At 54.3% G+C, this 20464-nt stretch overlaps 1 protein-coding gene and 1 long non-coding RNA gene across 4 annotated transcripts in view; one reads left to right on the top strand and one right to left on the bottom strand.

Annotated features, from left to right (window-relative positions):
• LOC105084671 (uncharacterized) overlaps positions 1-20464 on the top strand; it is a 23977-nt gene extending 3513 nt beyond the window's left edge. The window contains exon 2 of the long non-coding RNA XR_836724.3: positions 20377-20464. This is a non-coding gene — a long non-coding RNA (uncharacterized LOC105084671). The remainder of the gene's footprint in view (positions 1-20376) is intronic.
• Positions 12700-20464, bottom strand: part of FGD3 (FYVE, RhoGEF and PH domain containing 3) — a 56552-nt gene continuing 48787 nt past the window's right edge. For 2 of the 3 annotated variants that reach the window (XM_064490069.1, XM_064490068.1), the window contains exons 16-19: positions 16021-16143; positions 15615-15749; positions 13893-14039; positions 12700-13607 (exon numbers count right to left, since the gene is read on the bottom strand). In XM_064490069.1, the coding sequence (XP_064346139.1) occupies positions 13392-13607; positions 13893-14039; positions 15615-15749; positions 16021-16143 (621 nt within the window). In that variant the 3' untranslated portion in view covers positions 12700-13391. The remainder of the gene's footprint in view (positions 13608-13892; positions 14040-15614; positions 15750-16020; positions 16144-20464) is intronic. The other variant, XM_064490070.1, reaches the window with a different exon arrangement.

Raw genomic sequence — 20464 nt, 5'->3', positions numbered from 1 at the left:
AAAGCAGGTGATGGATTCACAGAACACATAGGATCAGTCAGTCCCTCCTGCATGCCAGGCCTGCTCAGATGTCAGGACAGTGGGCACAGGAGGGACAAACCCTGATGCACTGCTTCCAGAGTTCCTCCTCCACCTCTAGTTAGCTAAACTGTGGATCATTTTTTTCCTGCCTCTTGACTCTTCTCTGTGTTGCCTGAATTTTCTACAATGAGCATGAATCCATTCTTTCATCAAAAAACAGGAAATGAATAAAAGATTTTAAGGGTGGGGTACATGGAAATGGTTATACACATTTGCAGGACAGTTCTGAATTCTACCTGGCAGAAATGACATAGACTGACCCCTCATTTACAGATGGGGAAACTGAGGCTCAGAAGAGCAGAACTTTCCCATAGAAGGCCGTTTGCCTGATTGGATGGTGCCTCGTTACTGTGGCCTGAGGCCCCAGTCATAATGACAGGGTTTGGGCAGCCTCCCCACCCCTGCCCTGGAGACAGGGGTGTGTTTTCACAGCCAGAAGCTGTTCCTAGGTGAGCCTGGAGTAAGATGTGCGTAGGCAGGTTTGGGGCAATCCGGAGGCTTAGCGATTATGAGCCAGTTAAGCTTCTTTGATACCACGCACCTGCCCAGCCAGCACGGAGGGAATCCCCAGTCACAGAAGAATGAGCGCCTCCACTCCGCCCTCTCCCTGTCCCCACTGCTCCCTGCCAGCTTCCCCTACCCACCTCCCCCTGCCTAACACGGACCCTGTGGCCTCTCAGGTTATCTTAGCTACCTCTGCACCCTGCTGGTTGACTTTGGGTACGCCGCTCCCTCTCTGTGGGCTCCAGTCTCCTCCCCAGCTTCCCCAAGCCATACCTGCCAAGACTATGGCTCAGGGGCACCTCAGAGGCCCAGGCTTGGGGCCTGGCACACGCCTTGTGCGGAGGCATTCCCTGGGCCTCCTAGGGGTGGCCTCTCACAAGGCCTGGAAGGCTGGCCAAGGCCATCCAAATGGACAGATTGGAGAGACCTGACCTGGGCCAGCTGCTTGGAGGGCTCCTGTTTCACAGATGGGAAAACTGAGGCCTGGGGGAAGGGTCTGCCCCGAGCAACACAGCTTGTTTCAAACCTTCTCCCCAAGGCCCAGCCTCTGGGGCCTGACATTCTCGCTCTCTGTGCCTCTCAGTTTTCCCACCTGCAAGATGGGCATGTTAGCACTCCTCCCACTGAGGCCAAAGGAAGGATGTGATGTACAGTGCGAGTCCATGTGTGACCATAGTCAGGGCTGGCAGGAGGGGTGGGACAGCAGAGAGCAGGAAGGAAGGTGCTGCTCTGAGCTCCATAGGCTGCATACCTGCCCTCGCCCCCTCACTCCCTATGCTGACATCTGTGCTTTTCCAGTAATCATCATCAGCGCTTTGCTGTCCCCATTTTACAGATTATAAACTGAGTCTCAGGCCTGTGAGTCACACATTTGCTTAGTAGCTGCTTTAGTCAGCTGCAAGGGATAGAAACCCAATGTCAACCCAGAGGAGATGGCTGCTGGCAGCTTCAGCATACTGAGGGAAGCCCTTGAGGCCCAGGATCCCAGAGCAGGGGAGCAACTCTCCCAGCATCCCATCACGTCATGCCAGAGATGGATGGGACCATGTGCTCATCCCTGGGCCAATCACTGTGCCAGGCAGAGGCGTTCTATGGGTCTGGGTTCCGGGAACCTGTGTCTGCATAACCACAGATACTGTTTACAACAGCAACAGTCATTTCTGCTCATGAATCTGCAGTCCAGGCAGGGCTCAGCACCTTGGCTCTGCTCCACAGTGAGATTCCACTGGAGAGGGCTCACCCCTGGGTGTCGACCCCTCTCCACAGGGCAGCTTGGTACTGTCTTCCAGGGGCAAGCGTTCCTGAAGACAGTGAGTGGAAACTGCCTGTTCATTCGGGCCTTGGTCCGGAATGTCTCTGCCATTGTACATTACTCATCAAGCAGCTGTGGGGCTCAGGTTCAAGGTTGAGACAGACTCTCCTCGACAAACTTGAGGGCCACCACGGGGGCACAAGCACTAGGCCAGGTTGTCCCAGACTCTTCTTGGGTGTCTGACGGGTACCTGCACACTAGAAAGCCATTCCAAATGGAAGAACTAAGATCAGATCCAGACCTCAAATATATGTGTGAACTTGCTGAGTTCTGATAAAACACAGACACGGACAAGCCGACCCAAACACAGGTGCATCATGCTAAGTGCTGATGAGGGATACGGGTGATGTCTGTGTTTTTGATGCTTGTCTGCATTTTCTGAACTGTTCAGAGGAGTGTACACTTGATTTGTCTGGCCCGGGGCCATAACGATGCTCTCTAGGGGCAGGTAGGCTGAGCCCATAACCAGAGATGAGGTCATCTCTCAAGGAGCCCATGTGTGGAGTCCCAATGACAGTATACATGGGTTTTCCCGCTCACTGAGGCCCGGCTCAGCCCAGGTACGTCCAGCCTCACGTGGCTCTCGGATATGGCTGCACTCTTTAATCCTCTGCCCCCAGTATCCCCATGGTCCCAAGCCCTCCTGGAGACCACTTGGTTCTCGCTCCTCTGAGAGGCTCAAGGAGGGCCCATTCAGTGAAGGCCAAGACCCTGAGGTTGGATAGTGCCTGGGCTGGATCTCTGTGCATCTCTGTGCTCACTGGGGCCCCTGTGCAGTGGACAACCTGTCAACTGAACACTGCTGTCCTCGGTGGGGAATGTGCCCCTTTATCACGGGTCCTTTGCTGACGGTCACCATCTATCAAAGCCAGACTCAAAGGGTGGTTGGGTTAAAAGGTCCCTGCCCAGCTCTTTCTTGATTCCCTATTTCATTCCACGCAGTCGTTGAATACCTGCTCCTGCCTGGCTCTGTGCCCCGTGCTGCCAGCCTCTGTGATCTCTCGGTTCTCAGGGCCCAGGGGTAAAGCTCTCAGTAAAACTGAATTTCCTCCCATTCTACTCAGCCCTGTGGCTCTGCTGTTGTTTCCACACGTCACTCAAGTGCCACTGCTTCCAGGAAGGACGCCCTGCTTACCCAGGCTGGCTTGGGGCAGGCCATGGGCTTGTGTCCACCCCTTCCCCCTGCAGTAGACAGACTGCACCTGGAGTGCAGGAGCCAGACCTGCTAATGGTTTGAGGAATCTGAGAATGAGAGGTGGTCCAGGTAGGAAATGTTGGTGCCGCCTTGGGCAATCTCCTGCTCTTCTTTTCTCTCCACTTACCAAATCAAGCTATGGCTCAGATTGTGGAATTTGGCATCAATGACCTTGAGCTCAAACTCTGATGCTGCCGTGGTGACTTTGGGCAGGTCCTCTGTGGCAGATGCTGCCTGTTCCCACTGTGTCTCCTCAGCTAAGCCCAGCTCCCAGCTTCCTGAGGCTCCCTCTGGGGTCTTGTGTTAGTCATGTCTTTTATTTCCTGTGTTCTGATGCTTTGACACAGGCCATGCTGACCCTGGAGGAATGGCCTCCAGTTCCTAGAGACAGTAAAGGACTTACCTTCAGCACATCTTTCGTATGCAAGCCAACCCACACGGAGCCCACACCTCAACCACCTCACACCCTGGGCCACTGTCCACCCACCCTAGTCACCCCAGGGCCAGGAGCCCACTGAAATTATTCAAACTGGCCAATCCTAAGCCTGCTCACCCTGCTCACTTGTTCCTTCCTGTGGAAACCACAATAAAGGCCCTTGCCACATCTCCCCCTCTCCCCCTGCCCCATGAGCAACCCTGGTGCTTCCCCGTGTGGCCCTGCGTGGTGCACTGTGCTCCCAGCCCCCTGGCCCCTCGGCAGGCAGGACAGCTCTGAGGTGATGGTTCTGCATTGTGAGGAAGCTGGGCCGGGGGGCTCTCCTGTTGAATATAAACAATCACAGAACATTAGCATCAGACAAGGTCACTCTGTGAGACAAAGAAACAGTACAACTTCATAACCTTCTCTAGGCATGAAAAACACAAAGTCACAGGGCAAATGATAAGAATGTCAGTTGTCCCTACCGTGGTCATATAAGTGGCCACTGCTCTGTTACCAACATCTCTTGCTTCCCTTCATTCTTTCCACTTTCTAATAAAATTCATTGCTACTCAAGCATAGACCAAGCCCCATTTCCTAACAGCATCCAATCCAGCCCTGCTTCCCTGAGCCCTCTTCAAAATCGCCTTACATGAGCCCAAACCCTACTCAAGTCCTCCCTAACACCTTTGCACTGAGAAGACCCACCGTTTCCCGTGGTGAGTGCTTCGCCTCCCCTCACTGCGGCAGGTCTAAAAAGCCAGTGTTGTCCTGGGGTCTCTGCTGGGAGGGATGAGTGAGTGACACACAGGCTTCCCCTGAAGCCAAGCTTCAGTTTCCTCCAGACCTAAGTTGCTTGATAACACACCCTGTGTATCCGTGTCCTGGGGCCACCACAACAAAGTACCACAAATCAGGAAGCTAAAGACAACAGACAGATGTTGGTGTTCCTTGGTGTTCCTTGGCTCGTGGCTGCACCACTACAATCCCTGCCTCCACCATCACATCTCTGTGTGTCCTTTCCCTCTTCTTACAAGGACCAGTCACTGGATTTAGGGACCACCCTAGTTCAGGATGACCTCCTCTTTACTAATTACATCTGCAAAGACCTTACTTGCAAATAATGTCACATTCTGACATTCCAGGTGGACATGAATTTGGGGGGGGCACTCTTCAACCCATCACAGTCTGACCCCCTCTGACCCCCTCAAAAGTTATTTTGGTCCCACTTTCAAAATACTCCATCCCAACATCTCTCACAGTCTTAACCCATTGCTGAAGGGAGAAAAAGGAAGGAATGAAGGAGTCACTGGTCCAAAGCAAGTCTGAAGCCCAGTGGTGCAAGTTCCAGTAGATTTCAAGGCCTGAGAATACTCCTTTGTGGCTTGAAGCGCCGTCCTTTGGCTGCATGACGGTGGCCCTGCTCTCTGGGCCCCGCCTTCTCTGGTCTCTGCCTCTGCATTCGTGGCTTTGCCCTCCAAGCCATCCTTCCTTTACTTTCATTCCACCTCTGGGCCTCTCACTCCAGGCTGGCAGAGTTTCTGCTGGTGTGACAATCTCAAAAACCTTGTTGGTCTTCTGTGTAATTCACAGGGAGCCACACTGTCAGATAAGAGGCGCCACAGATCTTTCCTGAATAACCCCATCTCTGTTTCTGCATTCCACTGAGATGGCCGAGTGGACCCACAAGTCATGTACCTAACTTCTTCCACGGTAGGTTCTCCCACAGCACCATTGGTGTTCTCTTTAGCCCACAACTTTCCAAACAGTGAATTTCCTAATTTTAACAAGCTGAGCACTTTCCAAATCATCAATGCTGGTTCTTTTTTGCTTAACAGTTCCTTCCCCAATTTCTTTCTTTCCTCTCAGAGTTTACTACAAACAGCATGGAGAAACCAGGCCATGTCATCCACATTTTGCTCAGAAATTTCCTCAGCTAAATATCCAAGTTCATTCCGTAAGGTCTGAGTGTTACAATTTCTACTCTCCACTCAACCCTGGAACACAATTCAGCCAAGCTTCTGCCGCTTCACAGCAAGGATGGCCTTTCCTCCAGTTTCCAGTAACCTGTTCTCCATTTTCATCTGAAACCTCACCAGAAGCACCTTACATGTTCAAACTTACACCAGCATTATGTTCATGACCATCTATGCGTTCTCTGAGACAATAGAACCTTTTTCTACATTCTTTCTCAATTCTTTCTGAGTTCTTACCAGAATCTCCTTTATTGTCCATATTTCTACCAATAATCTCTTCAAGGACATCTAGACCTTTTTCATCATGTGCCTCAAAACTCTGCCAGCATCTACATGTGACCCCGTTCCACAGCCACACCCACACTTTTAGGTATCTGTTACAGGAGAACCCCCCTCCAGATGCAAACCCTGTTTTAGTTTGCTAGAGCTGTTGTACAAATGGCCACAAACTTGGTGGCTTAAAACAACAAAAATTTATCCGCTCAAAGTTCTGGGGGCCAGGAGTCTGAAATCAAGGTGTCAGCAGGGCTGCGCTCCCCACCAGAAGCTCTGGGAGTGGATCCGCCCATGCCTCTTCCAGCTGCTGGTCACTCTTGGTGGCCTCTGGTGTCCCTTGGCTCACAGCTGCATAGTGCCAAGTCTCTGCCTCCATCACGAGGCCCTCCCTGTGTGTCCTCTCTGCCTTTTAAGGACACCAGTCATTGATTGGATTTAGGGCCCGCTCTGTCCTCACTTTAATTAACTACATCTGCAAAGAAATTATTTCCAAATAACATCATGTTCTGAGGATCCAGGTGGACATGAACTTGGGGGAGGGGGCACCATTTAACCCAGGAAGCCAACTTGTGTTGCTTTCTTCCCTTCTCTGCCTCGTTCTCCACACCCCCCCCCATTTTTCCTAGTTCCCTCCCAAATAAATTCCTTGCATTCAATCTGCATAGCAGGGTCTGCTACGGGGGAAAAAGCTACCTAAGACACAGGCCCCCTGCTGTGAGCTACTGGGGCCCCACCTAAGACACGGCCCCCCTTCTCTGAGCTACCGGGAATCCACTTAGGACATGGCTCTCCGTGCTGAGCTGCAGTGACCCCTCTGTGAATGGGGATGATAATGGCCCCTTTCTTCAGAGGTTTTGGGAGGACAGAGGAAAGAATGCTGTGGGGCTCCAGGCTTAGATCCGCACGCTGGGAATGGCCACTCCCTGCCTCTGGGAAGTGGGATGCCTTGCAAATGACCCTAATAATTTTCCTTGAGGTGGGTGGGCTGCTCCGTTGCCAGGTTTCCGGTGCTCCTATGGGGTTCAGATGCCGTTTGCGAGAGGCTATGATCTGCTCCCTGAGTTCTGACAGGGCGCAGGGAAGTGGAGCTCCGTCTCCGGGATGAACGTTGACAGGACAGGGGCTTGTGCATTTCCAGGGGGCAGAACTGGAGAGCTGAAGGCCAGACGCCCGGCCCTGCAGGAAAGGGGAGGGTTCTGTCCCTCCCAGGGACACTGCCAGCCTAGACTCCGGTGGGAAGATAGGGTCAAGGCAGGACATTCTGGAGAGGGATGCAGGCTGGTCCCTGCAGACGGGGGCTGCAGGGTGGTAGGAATTGGACACCAGATGAACTTTCCTCTCTCATGGCTGTGTCAGGTGATATCAGAGATGGGGTCCTTCCTGCCTGGTCTCCCATCCTGGTTTGGGCTCCCCGGGAAGCCCTTACGTCCCATTCCAAGATGACTCACCTCCACCCCTGAGGTCGGGGGCTGTCTTGGGTCACATGGCCATCCTGGACCAACCCTGGCTGAGGGAGCAGGAGAGCTGGTCAGGGAGCCCCTGCTGCAGGAGGCCGAGATGGAGTCCTTTCTCTATATACCTTTCATTTCCAGGATCTGGGGGCCAGGTGGTCCACCCAAGCTGGCAGCTCTTCTCCTCTGCAGAAAATTCCCTAGGCACGATCTGGTATTTGTCACCCTGCTGGTCAGAGGGGAATGAGTCCAGCTTGGGGACAGCACAGAGGGGCCATCAGGAGGGTGGGACAGGGGTGAGAGAGCAATGTGGGTGTGCCACCATGCTCAGGGACCCTCAGGATGCTCCCATCAGGGGTCACTGAAGCCCAGCAGGCAGGGGCTTGAGCACAGCCAGGTTTTGAGGGAAAGGAAACTGCAGGCTGGGAGATAGTGTGAGTGAGCCGGGGACAAAGCCTTCCTGGGGCTGCAAGGGCCTCCATCGGACCTTTGCACCTGTGAGCAGGGCACCAAGCCCAGAAATCCGTTGGGTCAGCAGGGCTGGGCCTGGTGGGCCTTGTGGCCAGGAGGGCAGGCAAGGCCAGCTTTCTAGGATGGAATGTGCAGAATGTGGGGTGGGCACTTGGCTGCTCCCCATGGCTGCCTTGGTCCCACCCACTTCTCTGGCCCTCGGTTTCCTCTCTCATAAACGGGGGAGCAGTGGTGGGTGTGGGAGGGTTTGTGACCAGGAAGCAGCCTGGCCTCTTGTCACAGCTGGCTGCCTTGGGACCACCTGGAGTCCCTCTGGTCTGGCATACCTAGGAACACCTGGAGCCCCTTGGGAGCACCTGGGATCCCCTGGGACCACTTGAGACAAACTGGAACCCATTGGGGATAGCTTAAGCCCCTCAGATACACCCGAAGCCCCTCAGGACCATCCGGAACCCCTCAGGACCACCTGGAGCCCCTCAGGGACCACCTGGGGCCCTCAGGACCACCTAGAACCCCCTGTGACCACCTGGAACCTCCCAGGACCACCTTGTGGGAGGCCCCACAAGGAGATGGGGTGACTGAAAGGAATGGGTGGTTGAGGTCCACAACACAGCCACCCTCAGTTATCAGCTGGGCCTCCCGGAAGGATTGTTCAGACAGAGTTCATCTGCAGACACACTGTAAGTGGCTTTTGGGGAGGTGAGCCCACCTTCCTCCCTAGATGCTCAGCACCTGGACTGGCTGCTCAGAGGGGCTTGGGTTCCAGAGCCCTGTCAGACCCCAGGAGGTGGGATGGCCCTTTGAGCATCTGGGGGATGAGGGCTGGAGCCCCCCAAGGCTTGGGCTCTGACGTTTAGGGTAAGCTGGGGCTTCGGGGGCCGATCCTGCCACTTCCACGTGCACGGTGTCCTGCTGTCCCCTGGGAGGGTGGTGAAGGATGAGCACCGGTGTGAGTCGGACCCACCTGGGTCCAAATGCCCCTCTGCTGATTTCCTGGGGTGTGGCAGCCCCTCTGGGTCTGAGTGTGCAGGTCTCTGCAATGGGACCAGATGTCTGAAGAGGAATTGGCTCTATGTCCGGAGACCTGGGGACCTCAGAGGAGGCAGGAGAGCACTGGGCCTTTATAGCCTTAGGTAGCCACTGCCACTCTATCAGCCTCAATTTTTGTGTCTGTTAAAGGAGGATTCCAGACCCAAAGTGCATGACAAGAACAAAGTCCCTGAGCTTCCACGAAAGCTGTTGGCAGATATTAACTGAGTACCTACTATGTGCCAGGCACTATTGTAGGTGCTTCATCCTGCCCTCGGAGCTTCAGTTCTAGATGAGGAGACAGAGGTTAAACAGAGAGAAAATACCCAAACAAAAAAGTAGAGAGACTGCGATGAGGTCTCTCTGCAGAGGTACATTGAGCAGAGTCTTGCAAAGTCCTGCAGGAAGCCCCCAGGCAGAGGGAAGAGCATGTGCAAAGGCCCCGAGGTAGGAAGGAGACTGGTGTGTTCTGAAGGCCCAGTGGCTGGAGCCTGGTGATCTGGGGTGGGGAAGAAGCAGTAGAGGGGAGAGGTGGGCAGGAGAAAATGAGGCTGGAAGTGTGGTAGGGCCAGAGGCTACAGGGTGTTGTCTGATCCCCCAGTCCTAGAAATCCGAGTAGCCAGCACCCCAGTGCCCAGCACACAGGAGGTATGCCAGCTGTGGCTGCTGCATGAAGAAATTGATGAAGAGTGAATGAGTGCCTCCCAGCTGGGTCCCTAACTCACAGTGTGACCTTGGGCAAGTGTATTTCCCTCTCTGGGCCTTGGTTTCACTACCTCTAAGATGCCCCCTGAGTTTTAATTCTTTTCAGGAAGTGGCTGGGCTGGGTGCCTGCCTGCAGCAGGTGCTTGTGTACGCTGGCTCCTTCCTCTTCCCAGGACGAGGGACACGGCCAGCATCCCCCTCTGGGCCTAGTGGGGATGGGTGTTCCCCAGGCTGAGCAGGCAGCAGCCCCTGGGGGCACAGGAGACCCTCAGCTCAGGCCTCTGGCTCCTGTGATGATTGGGTACTTCAGACCCTTTCCTGCCCCATCTGGCATTCTCTAGGACCCTAGAGAGCCCAGGAGCTCTAGCCCAGGAGCTCAGCCCACTGCACTCCCTTCTCCCTCCATCCAGGGGATGGCCCTCCTGTCCTGCAGGGTTGGGGGCTGGACTTGAGGAGGAGGAGCAGATCTAAAAGGAAGGGTGGTGGAGAGGCTGAAAGCCAGGGTGCATCCAGCCTCCACCCTCTGAGGATGGGCAGTATGGTGTGCCCAGGCCCCGGGCTATGGGGGCAAGATGAGGGCGGCCAGAGGCGGGGTGGGAAGAAGCCAGGCCCAAGGATCACCCAGACACATGGTGTGGAGACTGGGCAGGCGGCCCATGTCTCACAGTCCTTACTGGGGCATCCAGAGGGGGTAGGCAGGCCAGATGCCCTCAGTCGGAAGGGTCCCTGGGGACAGACCTGCCTTCTGGAGCCAGGCACTGGCCACCCACCCTATGACTTAAGACTGCACAGTAATTGTTAACATTTTTCAGGATATGTCACAAGAACATCCAAGTGTCTTTCAACTCCTGAAAAGCTGGATGCTCTGGCCACGCAGGTCCATGCCTGTGTGGAGACTGGGCAGAGGCTCCCCCATCTTACTGCTGGCCTTCGGTGTGCCCATCACAGGGGTCTGTTCTGAGACCTGCTGGGGACACTGGGCCCCGTCTCCATCTCTGCCCTGGTCGTTTTCATCGCAGCCAGCTGGATCTAAGTCCCCAAGCCTGCCCCCCAGCTCCCGCCTCCCAGAGCATCTCAAAAGGAGACCCCACAGCCAGGCCTTGTCTCCCCGAGGCTCTCTCTGCCCTTCACCGTGCACCCCTGGCTCCTCCAGGCCTCAGTGGTCCTGCCCTTGGCCCACGCACTTCCTGCAACCCCTCCTCCAGGGCGTCGGTCAGAGGTGGGGTGCCCAGGGACCTCCCTCCCCGCCATCATGCCCCTCCCCTTCCTCCCCTGCGGCCGCACGTTTTCTTCTCAATGGGAACGGAGGCTCCAAATGGAGGGATTTCCTTTCCTCTGTGTCCTCAGGGGCTAGCACTGTCCAAAACGGGCGGCAAGGACATTTTTCACGATCCTGCTGCAGCCACAGCCTGTGGGACACCTCCTGCTTTCACCCTTGCAGCTGGCCCAGGACACTCTCTGATGGACCATGAGATGGAATATGACGTCCTGGTGGACCCCGAGCTGCTAGGGGCAGGATGCCTGCCTCACCCACCTTCCCTTGTGCCGAGTGAGGGCAGGATCCTCCTGAGATGACTGTGGGAACCTGTGTGCCTGGCCCCCCCAGCTGTTGGGTAGAAGAGGAGAGGGCTCAGCTCTGCCCTGGTGCACAGGGAGCTCCCTGGGGAACCAGCCATGGGACCCTGGGCAGGAACCCACAGTGGGGACCCCGGGTGAGGACCCTGGGTGTGGATGCCAGTCTTGCCCCCTGAGACCCCAGCAGGGTGCCACCGTGCCCAGCGGGTCCATTTCAGCTGCCCACTTGGTCTGGAACTGTGGGACTCTCGCGGGCATCCTTTCTGTGATTCAGTTCCCTCAGCTGTGAGTGGGAACACCCTGGGGTTGTGGTGAGACTGAAGTATTGCAGAGTTGACCCTAAGAAGGAGCCCCACTAGGCCCGACCATATGTAGTAGGTGCTCAGTCAATGCATGAGACAGAGAGGGTGGATCAGGGGTAAGGGGCAGGACCAGCGGAAAGCAGCCAGCTGGGCCCCAAGTCCCTTCACTGCCTCTGACACACACTGTCCCTGCCCTTGGGCAGGGACAAAGGCAGGGACTTTGCTGCATTTCCTTGAGCAAAAGCACAGTTGGAAGGGCCTGGCCTCCCCTTCCCAGTGGACAGGTTGCTTGTGTCAAGCAGGGTCAGAACACCCACTGCAGGGTGGAGAGCTCTCTCAAGTGCAGGACTGGGGCCCAGGTACACAGCAGGCATGCAGCTGCAGCAGCACCCAGGCACGTGGAGGACGGTGCTGGCTCACGCATAAGCTCACCTGGGCCCCGCCCACCTCACCTGGGCCCAGCCCACCTCACCTGGGCCCCGCCCACCTCGCCTGGGCCTCTCCTCCGCCTGGGCCCTGTACTGCCTCACCTGGGCCCCGCCCACCTCGCCTGGGCCCAGCCCACCTCACCTGGGCCCCGCCCACCTCGCCTGGGCCTCTCCTCCACCTGGGCCCTGTACTGCCTCACCTGGGCCCCGCCCACCTCGCCTGGGCCCAGCCCACCTCGCCTGGGCCCAGCCCACCTCACCTGGGCCCCGCCCACCTCACCTGGGCCCCGCCCACCTCACCTGAGCCCTGCCCACTTCAACTGGGTCTCACTTTCAATTCACCTGTGCCCTGAGTACCTTACTTGGACCCCACCCACCTCACCTGTGCCCCACCTCACCTATGCCCTGTCACTCCTCACCTGGGCCCCACCCCTGCCTCATCTGTGACTAGTCACCCATTTCTGGCTCCCACGATGGGCCTCTCAGCCCCCAGGTAGGGCCTTGAAAGTCTGCCCATAGGTGGGCAGTGACAGGCACCCCTGCAGAGTGCCTTGTGGATGTTAGAGGGATAAAGGTCTCAAGAGACTGGACATCCCTCAGTTGTTAGTGCCTAAATCCCTGTGCTGTATCCCAAGGCCCTCAGGGCTCTGGTGCAAATAGCCCTTTCTGATGGCCCAGCACTCCGTGGTCCCATATCTAAGCCTGGCTCCCCCTGCTACAGGAGCAAATGGCCCTGTCCACCTCATTAGCAGGACCAGGGATGCAGAGCCGGTCTCCAGGCATGGCACCTTGTCTGAGGCCCCGCTGTCTAATGCCACTGAGCCCTGGGGTCCCCACAGGAGGAGTGACTTGCAACTTGCAGGCCTGGGTGGGGGTCTAGGCCCCCACTACTGGCTGTGCCCCTGTCACCCTTGTTCCCCATCCAACCACCAGCAGGCCCACCATGCGGAGACTGCGCCAAAGCTGTGTCCACCTGTTGGCTGCCAGCATTTACTTATGCAGATAAGCACTGTCCACTGCCCTCCAAGGAACGCAGGCACAAATCTCAGGCCCCCACACGACACCGGTGTGGTCGCCCTGTAGTTTTCAGGAACCCACCACTTGCCCCCGTGGGTATCTGCAAATGGGGTGGTGAGCTACGGGGCAGCACAGGGCTGTGCCTAGTGGCCTGGAGACGAAAGAGGAGGGGGCCTGAGTCTGGTGGGCCAGTTACAGTTCAGCTCACATGGATGTAGACGGTATAGATGGATGAGCAACCGTCAGGAGGGGTGGCGTGACTGCTGACATCCACCAAGTGTCCCTGGACACCACCCAGGAGGCTCCTTCAGTCTTCCGGTGCCAGGTGACCCTGCCTGGCCCATTCAGACAGGGTTACTTGACAGTCACCCCACACTCCACTCTGAGTCGCAGTGCTGGGCCTGCGGACAGAGGCCTGGCTCTTCGAGGAATGTGCTGGGTGACCCTAGGCAGGTGGCTGCCCCTCTCTGGGCCTCAGTTTTCTCCTCTCTGACTTGGAGGGACCCTCCAGGGCCAAGTGCCATTTGACCTTTTGGCCCCTTAGCAGTCCAGGCTCCCTTCATGCCTGCATGTGGCCTCGACGCCACCTCTCAGGTGAGTACCGACCCTGTCGTGGTGGGTGTACAGCCAGAGATGCAGCAGAGACTCAGCTCACGGGCCCTCTGGGGCCTGGGCTGAGGGCCCACGGGCTGCTGTGCTCAGGGCCTCCAGCCACTGCTGCTGCAGCTCGGCGGACGAGGCGCTCAGGTACAAGGACTCCCGGGCCTGCTGCAGCTGCCACACGTGCCCAGCACCCGGCCTCTCCGCGGGGTCCGGCACACTCACTCTGCAGCCGGAGAGGGGGATGGCACGCAGCAGCTGGCCATCCTGCAGCAGAGGAGAGAAGGGTCAGCATCCCAGGGGAGGAGTTCTGGCATCGCAAAAACACAGCTCCCATGAGTGGGCGGCAGAGGGGTGATTCTGGGCAGTTGGGGAAACTGAGGTAGTACAGTCACATAAGCCACCCTCCAAGTGGGGTTGGTCCCAGGCAGCATGGCCCAGGCCTACCTAGGCACCCTGGGCTTGAGGCTCTGAGCTGTCAGAGCAGAGTGGACCCCCCACCACCACCCCGCAACCCCACCCCAAGCATGGCCCCCGGGACAGAGGACACACCTGGCTGCCTCCCTGCAGGTGCAGCACCAGCTCCAGGGGGTCCGACTCAGGGATTGCAGCCCACACCTTGCTCCAGGCTGTGCTACCATCCGACACCTGCAGGGGGCCGCAGAGCAGGTTGGGCGGGGCGTCCTCAGTGACTGGCTTCTGGGGACACAGAGGACAAGTCAGGTGGAGTCTCATCTGCAAGCGGCACTCTTCTGGGGGAGCACCAGGGCCGAGGCTCTGGGGGGGGGGGAGACAGCAGGAGGGGGAGACAGACTGGACAAGGGCCTGGGCCGGCCTGACCTCTCCAGGGTCACCGCAAGGCCACCTGGGGTTGGGCTGGACCCTTGAGGAAGTGAGACCACCAGCAGTGTCAGGACAGAAATAAAGATAAAATATGAAAAAATAGAACAGCAAGGAACCAGAATGTGGTTCATGATTCAGCTGTACACACACACGCACACACACACACACACTCACACACCTCTCCCTCACTGCGGATGTGTTTAGAGCAGTCATGAACACAACCCCTGCATCATCAGGAAGCCCCTCAGACACATCTGGTGAAGCTGGTCTCTGCTTGGACCTAGGACCTGGTCTCCCAGACACAGTGTTTAAAGTGCAGGGATGAGGGGGCCAAGGGCACATGCAACGGGCTCCTCTCTCCTCTACTGAGATAATCCTACACTCGGTTCTAACATACTGATGCATTTGACCTCTAAGGTGTACAGAAACCCTAACTGAGGCTCCACCAGAGCCCTGGCCCACCTAGATGACCCTCCCAGGGACCTTTGAGGAGGGAAACTGACATTATTAATAGCCTCCTAGAAGACCTCGATGTGTAGCTGGCCATGGAGAGAATGGAAAAATGTGCTTTTTTGGAAAGGCACATTCTCTCTTTTCCAGCTTCCCTGTCACCTCATCAAAAAGGGACAGTGCCCTTGAAAGAGGATCTGGAAGGTAGCAGCCACCCTCAGGAGGATAGTAGGAGAGAAGGAGGCTGGTCCTCACTCCCCTTTGGCCCTGAATGGCTTGGCCAAAGCACGGGAGCACTCCCCTCCATGCGGCTTCCAGGCCTCCAATCAAAGTGACCATGAATGAAGATGACACTTGTCCCCATCTGCTATGGGCTGAACTGTTTGCCCTCAAATCCATGTGCTGAAGCCCTAACCCTCCCCCGCACCATGTTTGGAGATGGGGCCTTTGAGGAGGTAATTAAGTTAAAATGAAGTCATATGTATGGGCCCCAATCCAATGTGACTGGTGTCCTTATAAGAAGTGGAGATTAGGACACAGACCCCCACCGAGGGAAGACCATGTGAGGCCACAGGGAGAATACGACCATCTACAAGCCAAGGAGAGAGGCCCCAGGAGAAACCAGCTTGCTGACACCTTGATCTCCAGCTTCCAATCTCCAGGACTGTGAGGAAACAAGTTTCTGATGTTTGAACTGCCCAGTATGTGGTATTTGTTACATAGCGGGAGCTGACTGATACACCTCTAACTCCTAGGTGCAAATGGTTCCCAAGCCCTCGGCTGTGGTGGGCTGAGAAGCCCAATGTGCACACACGTGATATCTGGCATTCAGCTGCTGGCTGCTCTCAGCGCCCTATGGACCCCACTGAGCCCCACCATTCCAGGTTCCAGGGAAGCCGACAGCTCAGGCAGCCCAGTCTCCGCAGGCTGCTGGGACTGGGGACTTGTGTCCGGAAGGCTCACAGGACCCAGCCCACCCACCTCTGTGCTCTGCTTGGGCTCCCCGTGCTCCTCGGAGCGGGAGGAGGCCACTGGCTGCATCAGGAAACACTCTCGGCAGACACGGCTCTGCCTGCCGTGCTCGGCTTTGAACTCGGAGCACTTCCCGCAGATGACCTGCAAGACAGAGGACATCTGTGACCCCCCCACCCCAGGGACAGAAGACTCTCCAGAAGGAGGCTGGAAGGGCCGCAGGACCAGAAGAGACATAACTGAACATGGAGGGGAAGGGCAGACACCTCGAGGCTGGCCCCCGCTGGGCTTCCAGGACCTGCCTTCTTGCCTGGAGGGGCCAGGGCCAGGGGTCTGTGTGCCTGGCAAGGAGGCTGGGAGGAGGAACTACGCACATGGAGACCCCAGCAGCCGGCCTCCTCCCATCTGGACTCACCGCCCCGCACAACTTGCAGTGGTGTTTCCTTTTGGTGATGGAGTTGAAGGTCTCACCGCAGCTCCTGCAGCCCTGCTTCTCCTTGTCACGCCTGGTCTTAGAGGACCCTCTCCTGGGCTCCAGCTGTGGGGAGGCAAACGGGTGCAGTCAGCTTCCCAGTATGTGCAGAGCGGCAGCTGCATGATCCACAGGCAACACACACGCAGGGCAAGAAAGCCTCACGTGCAGAAGGAAATTAACCAGGAGCCCCGTTGGCCGTGGCCGCCTGCCCGGCCTCGCTCCCCAGAAGCTGCCCTGCTGTCACACGGAGTGAGATTCTTTGGGGATCCCAATTATCTCAGGAATAGAATCCCTATGCCTGGAATGACTTGGCCCTACACAGAGGTCAGTGACTTAACCTGGCGTGTCTGCAAAGATAAACACCAGAAATGGAAAAGGCACTGGAGGAAATGGCCCCTGATCTGCAGAGAAGCCCAGATGCCACGGACTGGGTGTCTGCAGCCAGTGTCCGGCCAGGTGGCCCTTCCTTCCATGCTCTGTCCTTCACTGGGCCCCAGAGCATGGTGCCTGCTCCATGTTAGGCACTCAGGCGTGTGCACTCACCCACCCAAACACACGTGAGAGCGCTCGCCGGGGGTGGTGGAGCAGAGTCAGGGGCTGTAGTCCCCTCTGCCTCCCACAAAGCAAGGCAGTGCTGACACCTTTCAGCAAGGCAAGAGAAATAGCACAAAGTCATAAAACATAATATGGTTTGTGTTTACAGAAGTTAAAAGATCTTTGAGACAAGTCACAAGAACACACTATTAAATATTTTTAAGTTTAAACAAGCTGTTTGGTGTAAGGTTTGGAAAAGATTTATAAGAACTACATTAAACTGCTCAGAGCAAAGAGGAATTGGGGAAAGGCAGGTAGCGGGGCAAGAGGGCTTTTCATTTTATTCTAACACTTTACATTTTTTTAAAAAAGTGTTTATTCCTTTCATAGTTAAACACGTTAGCAAAAATTTTTAAAAATCTGATGCAAAGCTAAGGAACAGGTATGCAAATCATGCATGAGAGGTAGACTTCAAGGCAACATGTTAAAAGACTATTTAAAAATGTCGAGTTACACTGCTAAGAAAAGCAAGCAAGTTGCAAAGTAACGCGTAGTAGCATATAATATTTACACCAAAAAGAGGAGTGTGTGCATGGAAAAAGACTGGAGACCACCCAGATGGTCCTATCGGCTGTTTGGAGTAGAGTTACTCTTATCTGACTGTCCTATCTGGATTTTCTCAATTGTTCAACAAGAACATTTTATGAAAGAAGAAGAAAACCAATGAACAAGTATGTATCTTTTTGAATTAATTCTTATTTTGTGGTTGGCTTTATTCCTTTGATAACTATGTAGGTTTAAAAAGCTAAAGCTCTAAACGTTCTTAGAAACAATGAACAGTACATATACATAAGCTTAAAAATATATGTGCAGTAAAAAGAATGATCTATCAAGCCATGAAAGACATAGAAGAAACTTCAAAGACACATTACTAAATGAAAGAAGCCAGTCTTAAAAGGCTACAAACTGTACGATTCCAACCAAATGACATTCTGGAAAAGGCAGAGCTACAGAAACAATAAAAGATCGTGGTTTCCAGGGGTTTGGGGAGAGGGAGGGAGGGAGGAATGAAGAGATGGAGCGCAAGGGATTTTTACAGCTATTAAATTATTCTGCATGATACTATAGTGGTGGCTACATGTCATGCATTTGTCAAAACCCATAGAATGTACAACATCAAGAATGAACCCTCATGTAAACCATGGATTTTGGTTGATAATCATGTGTCCATGTTGGTTCATCGATTGTACCAAACATGCCACACTGATGAGGGATGCTGAGGGTAGGGGAGTACATATGTGTGGGTGGGGAGGGCTATGTGCGAACTCTCTGTATTTTCTGCTCAATTCTGCTGTGAACCCGAAACTGCTCTAAAAAAATAGAGTCTATTAATTAAAAAAAAAAAAACAAAAACAAGCAAACAATAAAAGAAAGCAAACCAGCCACTTGATGACCAGCCCCACCCCAACCCCGCCTCATACCCCCATCAGGGACTGGGTCCCCCCTGCCCTGTGGACAGAGGTTTGAGAGCTGGGTGAGGTAACCTCGGGCCACAGTGCCATCAGTCGTGTCCAGGACCCCAGCTCCACCTAATGCAAGGGCTTGGGGAGTAAGCAGGAGGGGGGAGCGAGTGTGGGAGTGGGCACGGAGCATGCGGTGTGAGGCTGGGCTGGGGGCTCAGCGGGGCTGATTATGTTTCTCCATCTGATTAGGAGCAGTGACCGGTGAGGGACAGCTCCCAGGCCCCTGCTCGCCCCTTATCAGGCGTGAGACCCTACACCCGTCACTTGTCTCTAAGCCTAGTTTCCTCATTTATAAAGCGGGGTGAGGAACCTCTTCCTGGCCCCAAGCCCCATCACAGCACAAGTCCTGACCATTTTTTTGATGATTGCTCTTGCATGTTTCCATGCCCTCCGGAAATGCCCCATTGTTTGATGAGATAGCTTCCTGGCCTTGAACCACCCAGCATCCCCCCAACCCCAGCATTTCCTCTCTGGATGGGTAAGGGGCTGGAGTCCCAGCAGAAAGCAGTCAATTCACCACAAACTTAAGATTTTAAGAAATGCCACAGCGGAGTATGGGATTCCCCCGGATGTCAGTGCTTGTCCCAGCCTCCCCCCTGCACAGACGAGAAAACTGAGGCCCAGAAACACTTTGTGTTTAAAAGAGAAACACTTAAAATAAGTTTTCTGAGCAGAATAAAATGAGGTCTGAGATTTGTTTTAAAATATTTCAGAGGAAACAAGAGTGTGTGTCCGTTGGGGGAGAGAAGACAGATAAAACACGAACAGCACAAAGTTGAAGTTGCTCCAGGCTGGTGTGGGGGGCTTGCTGTCTGTTATAGCTCCTTGCCTGTGTCCAAAACTTCCATAATAAAAATTTGAACAAAATCAGCTAAAAGTATGTTGAACATAAACTCTGCAAGTTTAAGGAGAAAGATATGCACTGGTTGGGGGTGAAGAGGGCAGAAACGAGGGGCCTGTGCAATGGACGTTGTTATGGGTTGAATTGTGTCCCCCAAATTTGTAGGCTGTGGTTCTAGAACGGCACCTCAGAATGTGACTGTATTTGGAGAGAGGGCCTTTAAGTAGGTGATGAAGGTAAAATGAGGTCACTAGGGTGGGCCCTAATCCAGTGTAACTGGTGTCCGTATAAGAAGAGGAGATTAGGACACAGACGCACAGAGGGAAGACACTGTGAGAACACAGCGGGGAGATGGCTATCTACATGCCAAGGAGAGATGCCTGTGAACAAAAAAGCAAAGAGTGTCACTCATCATTCAGTTGTGAAAGGGTTAAGTCGTGGAGGAGGTGCCAAGATGTTGGAGCAGAGAAACTCACAGATCCGCCCTCTCCCACAAATACACCAAGAATTACACCTACAGTGGGAGGGGAGAGCTCAGTGGTACAGCACGTGCTTGGCATGCACGGAGTCCCCAGGACCTCCGCTAAAAATAAACCCTAATTACCCACCCCCAAGCAAAATAAAATAATTAAATAATACAATAATAAATAAATTAAAAATCTGAAAAAAAAAATTACATCTACAAACCCACTGAATCGCACAGAACACCTACTGAATTCTGGCAGAATGTCTCTCGCTTTGAAATACAGGGGGATTCTCACAAAATCCAATAAACGATAAGTTCATACTGTATAGCATGGGGAACTATATTCAATGTCTTGTAGTAATTTATAGTGAAAAAGAATATGAAAAGGAATATATGTATGTATATGTGTGACTGGAACATTATGCTGTACACCAGAAACTGACACACTGGAACTGACTAGACTTCAATAAATATATATATACATAAATAAATGAATAAATAATGTTGGGGAGACACTACCCCCAAAAGGGTTAGGTCGCAACCACTGCAGTGACCCACGACAGTGCACCCTGACGGGAATTCAGGATGAAAAACTAAGACGAGGTACTCTGTGCGTTGGACACACAGGCGCCTAGACAGTTAGATGTTTGTCAGAGAGAATTTCAGTGACCGCAGCTTCTTGCATTTTCCCATACATAGAAAAGCACTAAAATCATTAACTTGAGGCATCTGTTCTTTGTGATTAGCAATAATCTTTACCAAGATGTATGCTCAACTCTATGTATTTCCCAGCCCCAAAATTCACATATATACTGGCTCCTCCCCTACCTCTGGGGAGCAGAGCTGTCTCCCGGGCTGCAGTTCTCAGTAAGACCTTGAATAAAACTTTAACTCACAACTCTTACGTTGTGTGCTTTTCTTTAATCCAACAGGCCTCATGAGAAACCAGCCCTGCCAACACCTTGATCCTGGACTTCCAGCCTTCAGAACTGTGGGAGAGTAAATGTCTGTGGTACCTTG

Source organism: Camelus dromedarius, chromosome 10 (assembly GCF_036321535.1).
Source record: "Camelus dromedarius isolate mCamDro1 chromosome 10, mCamDro1.pat, whole genome shotgun sequence".
NCBI classification, from domain to species: Eukaryota; Metazoa; Chordata; class Mammalia; order Artiodactyla; family Camelidae; genus Camelus; species Camelus dromedarius.
This window is presented reverse-complemented; position numbering and strand designations above follow the sequence as displayed.